Here is a 10967-nt window from a genome sequence, read left to right on the forward strand (position 1 = left end):
AATTTGGGGGAACAAACTATGCAATATCACTTAAAAGGAACAACCTTCAACAGCTCATCAAAACAAGAAACTTCTCTCTAGTGCTTCTCCATTTTCATCCTTCCTTCATTTTCCCTTCCAAATACACTTTTGCTTGCAAGATCTTCCCTCACCCATGGCTCGTAAAGTAGACCTGCTTTTACTGATCTTATTTCTAGTCTGGTGCTGTAACACTTCCTCTAGTACTAGTCCCGAGGCCGAAATTCTCATCAAGTTCAAGAGCTCTCTTTCACACAACCCCGCCTTGGACAACTGGAACGTGTCCATCAACATCTGCGACGATGATCCAAAAACTACAGGTTTCTGGACTGGCGTGACTTGTAAAGATGGAACTCTGTTTGGGTTACGGCTAGAGAACATGAGCTTAAGCGGGTTTATCAACATAAGCGTGCTCGTGAACTTGCCATCTCTAAGAAGCTTAAGCTTCATGAACAATAGCTTTCATGGTTCGATGCCTCCCGTTAGGGAACTGGGAGCACTAAGAGCTTTATATCTTGCATACAACAAATTCTCTGGTACAATATCTGATGATGCTTTTCAAGATATGAGGTCTTTGAAAACGTTGCGTTTAGAAGAGAATGAGTTTAGAGGAGGAATTCCAGGTTCCCTTTCTAGTTTGCCAGCATTAGTGGAATTAAGCCTTGAAGGGAATAGATTTGAAGGCAACATCCCTGATTTTATACCAAGGGATTGGAAGTTGTTTGATTTGTCCAATAACAAATTGGAGGGTTCAATACCTCCTGGCTTAGCCAATATCGACCCCATTGCATTTGCAGGTGAATAACCTTTGAAACCCACTTAGATGGCCTTTTTGTTCTATTCTTTTTTGTTAAATTGCAAAATAAATAAATAAAAGCTAAAGTGTGATTGTAGTTGCAATAATACCCTTAAATTTTCATACAAATATTAAAATTGGAGTCTCAAATTGAGGGTATAATTCCAACTACCATTATAATATCATTATATTTTAGAGTTGATTTTTGCAAAATCATTTTAAAACTGAGCTGATTAAGATATATATTATTGACCTTTTAAATCTAACTAAACATTAAAAAGATGCACATCTCAAGTTGTTTTTTCTATTTGGTTTAGATTTTAGCCATCAGAATGATTTACCAAGTATAATTTTAAAAAACTTAAAAAACAAATTAAGCTAAAACTTTTTAAATAATTATTTTCAAAGATTTGGCGAAACATCTCTCATATGTAATTTGTTGATTAATTTTCTGAAATGGTAATTGGTTTTCAGAAAATCCATTGCAGAAAATATTCCAGACAAAATAAGAACATTTTGCCATGAAAAAATGGATTCAATTTAAGAAACTATTTGTTTAATAACTATTTGATTTTTAAAAATCGTGTTGTTTTTCTCACAATTTTTTAATCATGTTTTCATCTACGTTAGTAAGTTCTTAGTCAAGTCCAAAGTCCATGTATATTTCTTTCAGTTTTCTACATGATATATATATATATATATATTGTGACATAAAATTTTAAGAGCACAATCATTTGTTTCTATCTAAATCTTTAATTAACATATGGCCCGTAGAATTTTAAGTATATAATTGAAAATTGGCTTGCGGTTTTACTTTTCATTCATTGTTACTAACGACTTCTTTTGTCGACAGGTAACATCGAATTACTTCCTTGTATGTTATTTTTAAAATCAATAGCGTATTATTTGATAATGGGACCTCACTAAAATTTAATTAAGTGTGTATATTTACATTTATAGAATTCAACCCATTTTTATTAAATCTTTTGAACCAAATTCCTTTTTTCTTTTAAAAAAACCAAACCTACCTAGTTGGTATAATTAATGTTTGTAAATTTAATTTTCAAAAACCTAAAACTAAGGATCAAATAATCATCTCACCATGACATTGGTTTTCAAACAAAGAACAGCAGTCTTTATTTTTATCTTCAATTGAACTCACCTCTTGATTGAGAGCATGCACAATAATTTTCATTTTTCTATTGAAGAGAATTCAAAATTAGATCAAAACCACATGTGGCCAAACAGATAACTAAGATGAAAATTCATCTCTCCCATAGGGAATAACGATTTATGTGGAAGACCTCTTAGCCGATGCAAGTCTCCAAAGAAATGGTACATCCTCATCGGAGTCACCGTCGGAATCGTCTTCTTAGCGATCGCTGTCATTTCCCATCGTTACCGCCGCCGCAAGGCCTTATTATTAGCGGCGGAAGAAGCCCACAATAAAGTGGGCATGGCAAAGGCCCAAAGTCAAGAACAGACAGAAGAAAACGCGAAGCTCCAATTCGTTCGGGCCGACAGGCCCATATTTGACTTAGAGGAGCTGTTGACGGCCCCAGCAGAAGTATTGGGCGGTGGAAGTTTTGGGTCGTCTTATAAGGCCCTGCTTTCAAATGGGCCTCCAGTGGTTGTGAAAAGGCTTCGCCCCATGAGATGCGTTGGGTTCGAGGAGTTCCATGAGCATATGAAAAAACTTGGCTCAATTTCACATCCTAATTTGTTTCCTCCTCTGGCTTTCTATTATAGAAATGAAGATAAGCTTCTGATTTCGGAGTTCATAGGGAATGGGAACTTAGCTGATCATCTTCATGGCCACGGTATGATCTCTTACCCTTCTACTTCTCAAACCAAAGGCATCCTTATAACTAACGAATTTGAAAGTTTTTTGTTATAATATTTGTTATCTATTCAACTATTTTAGAGATAGAAAGATTGAATCATTGACTTAGTATATTAGAATTTAATCCTATCTTTTGAATGACTTGTTTTCAACATGTAATTAATGATTTTTTTTAAAGCATGATGTGTGATAATGTATTTTTGGTCAAATCGAACATTAGATAACAAAAAATTTAAAAATGGACGATTTTATTATTATTACTATCTTTTGTTAAAAAATTATCGAAACATTTAATGAATCATCTATTGAGATGCTAATTTATCTTTATACACCTTTTTTTTTTTAACATAAACAAGAAATGTGAGAGGATAAATGAACTTGGGTAAGTATCCACCTTTATATTAATGGTATTATATAATTTTAAAACAATGGAACTTGAAAAACCAAAAGAAAAAGATTGAAGCTATCTAGTTAAAAAATTACATACAATTTGGTACATAAGATTTAAAAAAAAAAAATCGATTGTCATAATGGTTTTGTTTCAACTTTTATCTATTTTTGAAAAGACTTGTAATATAACCTACATCATTTTTTCTTGTTTTTGTAACTAAAGAAATGTGTTCAAAATATTCCAGCTCAGCGTACGCCTGGAAATATTGGGCTGGACTGGCCCACACGGTTACGGATCATCAAAGGAGTGGGCCGAGGGCTGGTCCATTTACATAGAGCATTACCGAGCCTGAGCCTACCACACGGCCACTTAAAATCCTCCAACATCCTTCTTAACAGCAACTACGAGCCTCTATTAACCGACTTCGGCCTCGATCCTCTAGTTTGCCAGGATCAAGGCCATCAATTCATGGCGGCGTACAAGTCGCCGGAGTACATCCGGCACCGCCGAATCTCCAGAAAGACCGACGTGTGGAGCCTCGGAATTCTGATCCTGGAGCTTCTGACAGGGAAGTTTCCGGCGAACTATCTGAGACAGGGAGGGGGTGCGGCGAACGGAGATCTGGCAGCGTGGGTGAGGTCGGCGGTCAGGGAGGAGTGGACGGCGGAGGTATTCGATGGGGATATGATGAAGGGGACGAAGAACGAAGACGGGGAAATGGTGCGGTTGTTAAGGATCGGAATGAATTGCAGTGAAGAGGAGGAAGATCAACGGTGGGGATTGAAGGAGGCGGTGGAGAAGATTGAGGAATTGAAGGAGACGGAAAATTCTACTGAGGATGAATTTTATTCGTCTTATGGAAGTGAAGTTGAAGTTAAATCTGTAGGGAGAGAATAGGGCTTTTTTTTTCTTGAATTTAAATATTTTGTTTCTAAATCTCTAAATTTAGTATTTAAAACAAAAATAAAGAGAATTTTATGAATAAAAAGATAAAATTATTTAAAAAATATAACAAAAAGTTGCTATATTTCGTGAATAATTTTAATATTTCCTTATTTTTAAAATGTCTTTTCAATCAAATTAATATATTTAAAAAATTATGAAAATATTTATAAAGTATAAAAAAATTGTATTTATGTATTTAAATGTTATTATATACGGAATGTATTTAAATGTTATTGATAATGTTATTATTTTTACCATATACGACAAACTTTTTATTTGTATTAGAATTTTATTTTTCTTTATCCTTTTTATTGAAATAAATTCGACATTCAAAGTTCTAACCTTGTTATTTAATGTATTGTTAAACAAATGCTTCTTGAAGTATATATGTTAGACTAGCATTTTTCTGGAAAAATCTTTTAGATAAGAATGATTTCATATAAATATCTGGAATTTAATAAAAAATTAAACTTCAAAATTTAAGAATAAAGGTAATAATATGCTAAATAAGAAGTATTTTTCATAAAAAAAAAAAAATAGACAAAATATTTATACTATATAAAATAAAATTACTAAAAAATAAAATTTACTATACTTCATACTTAAATATTTTGTGAAATGTTTTTTTTGATAGATTTATTGCACTACCAAACGGTAAATGATAAATAGTGCTGTTCGTTAAACTTAACATGATGATAGAAATTGAGCTCACAAATAGTCAATATTGAATCTTCAAATAAATACATTTCTTACCGGCTTAAACGTTCAATTTTAACATTATAATGGTTCAACTTTTAGGTTAAAGATTGTAATTATCATCTAGTTCATGGAGCCGTAGTTTTTGTCCTTGGTACAAAAATGAAAGAGTAAATGCATGGTAAAGGCAAAACTCCGTATATAAAGCGTATTGGTTTTTTTTTTCTAAGGTCTCATTTTGTCTCTTCCACCAACAATAACAAAAAGTGTCAAAAATAGTCAAAAAGCTATTTCCATGGTGAAAACAGTTACACTTTGAAACATTCAAATAAAACTAAAACAACCATAAAGTGATTAGTTTTGAAAAACAAACATAATCCTTTTTCTTCCCCTTTTCTTTTTATTGTTTTTTCTTTCTTTAGAGAGAGAATTAGAAAACAGAGGCAACCTGAAAAACAAAAACAAAAACAAAACAGAAAAGAAAATAGAAAAGAAAAACATCAGAGAACTCAAATTGTAAAATTTTGGGTTCTTTGGTTTTTGGGGTTTGTTTTGATTTGTTTTTGTTTTTGAGAAGAGAGAAACTTAAAAAGGAAAAAAAAGAGAAGAATGTGGTTACCAAGATATAGCTTAGAAAGAAAAGAGAAATTGAATGTAAATGGATTTGTGGCAGTGGCAATTGATAAAGATAAAGGAAGCCAAGGAGCTCTCAAATGGGCAATTGATCATTTGCTTCAAAGAGGACATACTGTTTTCCTCATTCATGTCAAACTCAAATCTCCTTCTAATTCTACCCAAAGTACTTTCTTTAAACCTTTTCTTCTTCTTCTCTTTTCATATTCCAAGTTTGATTTACTTTTCTTTTAAGTAACGTTTTGGTTTTTGAAAATTGTGTTTGTTTTCTTATCATTTGTGTATAACAATTATGAGAATGATACGATAAGATCTGAAATGTGTTTTTAGAAACTATTTGTTTTTCTTTTGATTTCTAGAACTTGGCAAGAATTTAAGAACGTCAATTGAAAGTTGATGATGAAACAAAGAAACTTGTAGGTGTAAATAATGTTTTATAAGGTTATTTTTATAGTTAAAAACTACAATTTTGTTTGATAATTTGTTTGGTTTTTGAAAATTAGGCTTAAAAACAGTTCTTTCATCTCAAAATTTCTTGATATGATTTTTAAAAATTAAGTCAAATTTTGAAAAGTAAGAAAGATAGTTTCTAAAAACTTTTATCACACTGGATTTATTCGTGGCATTATCGTTTAGTTTCATTCATGTGGGCAAAGATTTAAACCTTTCACCTTTTGGATAATTGAATACAAACGTCACTTTTGTTCAACTTGGTCTCAGAGTCGTTTAGAAATTTCAATTTCATCTTTTATAGTTAGGTATTTTTTAAGTTGAAGTCTTTATTAGTTGAATGATGATAATCGGTTAAAGGATGATAAAATCTCAAAAAGCACAATTTGTGTATTGAATCTTTAGTAATTTAATATGATTTTGCCAAAAAATTCTAGTTTAGTACCAAAAGGATACCATACTCTCTTCGTCTACGTTCAAAATTACCTTCATAGACGACTTTTTTAATGTTTGAAAATCTCTCGTTATTTAATGGAGTACTAGAAATTTTCTCTTATTGGCTAGTGGGGACTCATTTAGAGAATATATCATTTTAAACTTGAAAGAAATCATATTCTTTTTTGTGCATTTTTCTAGCAAAATCTTACTTGATTTTGGTGCCCAGAGTATTATTGCAAAACAATGTAGTTCATAAAATTACAAAGTTTCATATGAAGAAAGCTCTTCCTTTGGGTGCAGAGATGAAACCTGATCCAGAAGCAAGTGTTAAAGATCTGTTCCTTCCTTTTCGATGCTTTTGTACTCGAAAAGATGTAAGTTCTTTTCCTTTAATATTCAAATTTTTCTTTTAATTTTTTTAGTGTTGATATAAATTGTTCATAACATTGAATTACAGATTCAATGCAAAGATGTTGTGTTGGAAGATACAGATGTAGCAAAGGCCATAATTGAATATGCTGCAAATACAACCATAGAGAATATTGTTGTGGGTGCTTCAGCCAAATCTGGCTTCTTAAGGCATGTTTTTCTTTGTTTCAAATACATACTTTTTGTTTTTAAGTAGAAGTAAAAATTGATCATTTCCATCTTGAACGATTTAGTATATGTTTTGTATCATATTAATTTGGAATGAATTTCATTTTTATGGGGAGCAGATTCAAGGCAACTGATGTTCCTGGCAGTATAGTAAAAGGAGCACCAGATTTTTGTAATGTGTTTGTCATTTCTAAAGGCAAAATTCAATCGATGCGTTCGGCATCTCGTCCTGCTCCAACGGTTGGTGCTCTACGAGGTCAATTAGCACAACAATGCAGCACAAAATCCGATACACCCGACTTCCCTGTCTCTCACTCTGCCAGTGCAAGAGGTAAACTTGTTTCAAACAGCTGCCCAGTTTGGTTTTTCTTAATATGTTCATTGTCTCAAATATTCTCCATGAAATTAATGTTGAATTTGTTAGCAGTGTCTTTGGATAAGCCACCTCTTGATCTGCCTAATAAATCGCAAGACGAAGCCGATTTCATGAGGTTAGTTTGGACCCTTTGCATGGTTCAAATAAACGTTAGACTAATGCAAAACTCATAAGCTTAAATTGCATGAAATTTAACACATGTGAGCTATTAATATCGAAGAAGAACATGACAGTTTTATTACGATATGGTGTTAAAGTAGTAGTAGTAGTAAAACTAGAAGATGCAAAACTTGATGATGTTTACAGGGAGAGTGATGAGAAAAAATGTGTTGGAAGCAGGTCCCCATTCACAAGGAAAGGATATAACTACAAACCATCATATGGAGATTTGCCGATGCAAGATTCAGATATATCTTTCGTTAGCTCGGGAAGACCGAGCATCGATCGTATATTTCCGACACTTTATGAGAGTCAAGATATGGTAGGAAGAGCCACACCACCACAGATTTCAAGCAGTACAGATCTTGACTTGACTCGCAGCTTTGAGTCTCTGCAGTTGGGACGAATGTCGTTGGATATGAACTTTCCGTCCGAGTTCTCATCCATCTCGCAAGATAGCGACAGATTGTCTATCTCCTCGCAGTCTATGGTAAAGTTTTGAGCCACTTTGTTATCTATGATTTCATTTAACTTTTGTAATTATTGATGATCAAATCCTCTTTCATGCAATTTATGTCTTTGAAGAGTTTGAGAATTACAATTTTTTTTCTTATATCTTTTATTTATATTCTTTGGATTCAATTTGTGACATTGCCTTATGAAACTTTGATTTTATATTAATTTTTAGGACATTACAAATGGTAGCACTTTCAAGGGTAATAATTAAATGTATAGCAGCATTTCTATGGGTTGCTTTATCTTTTATTAACGATATAGTTTATCGTTGATAAATTTCAAGAGTGGGATCTAAATTTTTCTATATCTACAAATTCCTTGCATTGTGTCGTATCTATTTATCTTTGGATTTCATTGTTATATTTGCAATTGTCTCTGACTTTTATATAATGTGTGCAGGAAGACGTAGAGGCTGAGATGCGCAGACTGAAGCTAGAACTCAAGCAAACCATGGAAATGTACAGTACAGCCTGCAAGGAAGCTCTTACAGCAAAACAAAAGGTAAGAGAAGTTGATTAATTAACACGCATCATGATTGATTTTCAATGGCTGCAGCAAATCATCATATCTATGGTTTTTGATGCAGGCGGTCGAGTTACAACGCTGGAAATTGGAAGAAGAACAAAGATTAGAAGAGGCGAGATTGGCGGGGGAAGCTGCATTGGCACTAGCCGAACAAGAGAAGGCCAAGTCGAAAGCAGCCGTCGAAGCAGCTGAAGCAGCAAGAAGAATTGCAGAATTAGAAGCACAGAAAAGAATGAAGGCTGAAATGAAAGCACTCAAAGAAGCTGAAGAGAAGAAAAAGGCATTTGATGCATTGGCACAAACAGATAATATCAGGTATAGAAAGTATACGATCGAGGAGATCGAAGCAGCAACAGAATTCTTCTCCGAATCCCGTAGGATTGGAGAAGGAGGGTATGGTCCTGTTTACAAGTGTGATCTTGATCATACTCCTGTTGCCATTAAGGTTCTACGTCCCGATGCGACTCAAGGACGATCACAGTTTAAACAAGAGGTTTGTTACCAAACATAACTCTCAAGCCAACAATTTCTAATGTCTAAGCCAATCTTGTCAAAATGAATAGAACTGTACAATTTTTTGGAAATTAGAACCATATGCAACTTTATTTGATGACAAGAAAAATAAACATAACATTTCATACAGGTAGAAGTACTCAGCTGTATACGCCATCCAAACATGGTTCTCCTCCTCGGAGCTTGCCCCGAGTACGGCTGCTTGGTGTATGAGTTCATGGCTAATGGAAGCTTAGAAGACCGGCTTCTACGACGAGGAAACACGCCTCCACTTTCGTGGCAACTAAGGTTTAAAATTGCAGCTGAAATTGGAACAGCATTGTTGTTCTTGCACCAAACAAAGCCAGAGCCTCTTGTGCATCGTGATCTGAAACCAGCTAACATCCTTCTTGATCGTAACTTCGTCAGTAAGATCAGTGATGTTGGGTTGGCTCGGCTTGTACCACCATCGATTGCTGATAGCGTAACACAATACCGAATGACATCAACTGCTGGAACATTTTGCTACATTGATCCAGAGTATCAACAAACAGGTATGCTTGGTGTGAAATCGGACATATACTCGCTAGGCATCATGTTTCTCCAATTGATAACTTCTAGGCCACCAATGGGATTGACTCACCATGTCGAAAGAGCTATCGAGAAGGGTATGTTCGAAACTATTCTCGATCCAGCCATCACTGATTGGCCTGTTGAAGAAGCTTTGTCTTTTGCAAAGTTATCGCTCAAATGCGCCGAGTTAAGACGTAAAGACAGGCCGGATCTTGGGAAGGCTATCCTTCCTGAGCTTAACAGGTTGAGAGCTATGGCAGAAGATACAATGCATCCAACACTGATGGGAGACGCAAGCCCTTCTCGCAACAACAGCCAAGTTTCTCTTCAGTTGGTAAGTTTTTCATTTATGTTCCATTACAATAGTTTCTGCTTTTGATTCAATAAAAACTACTTTTAACATTGTTTTCCTCTTCTAAGAATAGGTATTTTCAAAAAAGTAAATCTCCGAAATGTCTTCTAACAACAAAAACCACTTTGACATATTAGTTTTGAACTCTTAAGATTACCTTTGAAGGTCAAGAAAAGTTTTGACGCTACGAAAATATTATATTCTTTTTGTTCACACTAGAATTAGATGACCCAACATAATGTTAAAAGCATGCCGATGTGACCTACAATAAATGGAGAAACCTGTATGTATAAAATTTGCCTGTTTTGTGTTACTAAATATAATGCATGATTTTGATGAAAATTTTAAGGATGATTTCTTTAAACTATGTCAGAAACACTTTGAAACACGCTTTTGTCTAACTGGTTCAAAATGAATTTATTATAGGGAGCAATGGCTTCATCTCCACAATCATATAATAGCTCGAGAAATCCATCGGTTAATTTTTGATCGGTGGAAGAAAGTTAGAGCACACCAGTTAATAATCAACTTTAGAAGATGATCAAATGCGAGGGTGAAACCTTGCTTCTTCGGAAGTTGGTTTGATGTTGAAGGGAAGATACCTCTTTTCTTTTCTTTTCTCTTTTTGGGTACTACGGATAATTTATGTATATAAACTTGGGTTATATTATATGTTTTTTTTGTTCATCGTTTGCTTCAATGATGTACAAATTCACTTTGTTATTGCATCGTTCTTTCATAATTCATATCTTTTTGTTATATATTCGACAGTCAAAAGTGCTTTTCAAACATATTTTACCTAATTAAAACATTTGTTTGAACTATAATGTTATATAATAAATAAACATGTCTATTTTTTTTTTTAAAATAATTATACCAATTCACTTCTATCTTCTAAGGGTTTTTTTTTTAAATTTTATTTTTTATAATTGTTTGAAATTAACATTTTACCAATATTGCCAAAAAACTTTTTGATAAAATAGAAACCTCAATATTTTTTTCATGGACGTTTCTTAAACCCTATTTCAAAGGGATTTCTTCTTTGTGAATGATCAACACATTGTGTTTAAAAAAATTTAAAATCTTTAATTAACTATCCCAAGGAAATTGATAGCAAAATTGCATGATATATAATAAAATTTAACTAACATCTAATACTTAGAAACA

General features: G+C 33.4%; 2 protein-coding genes across 2 annotated transcripts; both read left to right on the forward strand.

Annotated features, from left to right (window-relative positions):
- Positions 1 to 49: 49 nt before the first annotated feature.
- Positions 50 to 4250, forward strand: LOC103503735 (pollen receptor-like kinase 2). Its single transcript, XM_017048043.2, has 3 exons — positions 50 to 815; positions 2083 to 2634; positions 3293 to 4250. Exons 1-3 carry the CDS (start codon positions 155 to 157, stop codon positions 3943 to 3945), a joined length of 1866 nt encoding a protein of 621 aa, XP_016903532.2. The 5' UTR covers positions 50 to 154; the 3' UTR covers positions 3946 to 4250.
- An 810-nt stretch (positions 4251 to 5060) lies between these two features.
- Positions 5061 to 10561, forward strand: LOC103503739 (U-box domain-containing protein 52). The gene is made up of 10 exons (XM_008468063.2): positions 5061 to 5488; positions 6511 to 6584; positions 6668 to 6789; positions 6927 to 7138; positions 7235 to 7298; positions 7523 to 7832; positions 8258 to 8359; positions 8445 to 8876; positions 9027 to 9782; positions 10227 to 10561. Exons 1-10 carry the CDS (start codon positions 5299 to 5301, stop codon positions 10287 to 10289), a joined length of 2325 nt encoding a protein of 774 aa, XP_008466285.1. The 5' UTR covers positions 5061 to 5298; the 3' UTR covers positions 10290 to 10561.
- The last annotated feature ends 406 nt before the right edge of the window (positions 10562 to 10967 follow it).

Source organism: Cucumis melo, chromosome 4 (genome assembly GCF_025177605.1).
Source record: "Cucumis melo cultivar AY chromosome 4, USDA_Cmelo_AY_1.0, whole genome shotgun sequence".
Taxonomy (NCBI): domain Eukaryota; kingdom Viridiplantae; phylum Streptophyta; class Magnoliopsida; order Cucurbitales; family Cucurbitaceae; genus Cucumis; species Cucumis melo.

Excerpts from the sequence above, each read along its gene's own strand:
- LOC103503735 (XM_017048043.2), top strand. The coding sequence starts at position 155 with ATGGCTCGTAAAGTAGACCTGCTTTTACTGATCTTATTTCTAGTCTGG. Across the intron at positions 816-2,082 it reads CGACCCCATTGCATTTGCAG|TCTCTCCCATAGGGAATAAC; the intron begins GTGAATAACCTT and ends GATGAAAATTCA. Across the intron at positions 2,635-3,292 it reads TGATCATCTTCATGGCCACG|CTCAGCGTACGCCTGGAAAT; the intron begins GTATGATCTCTT and ends AAAATATTCCAG.
- LOC103503739 (XM_008468063.2), top strand. The coding sequence starts at position 5,299 with ATGTGGTTACCAAGATATAGCTTAGAAAGAAAAGAGAAATTGAATGTA. Across the intron at positions 8,360-8,444 it reads CTCTTACAGCAAAACAAAAG|GCGGTCGAGTTACAACGCTG; the intron begins GTAAGAGAAGTT and ends TTTTTGATGCAG. Across the intron at positions 8,877-9,026 it reads GATCACAGTTTAAACAAGAG|GTAGAAGTACTCAGCTGTAT; the intron begins GTTTGTTACCAA and ends CATTTCATACAG.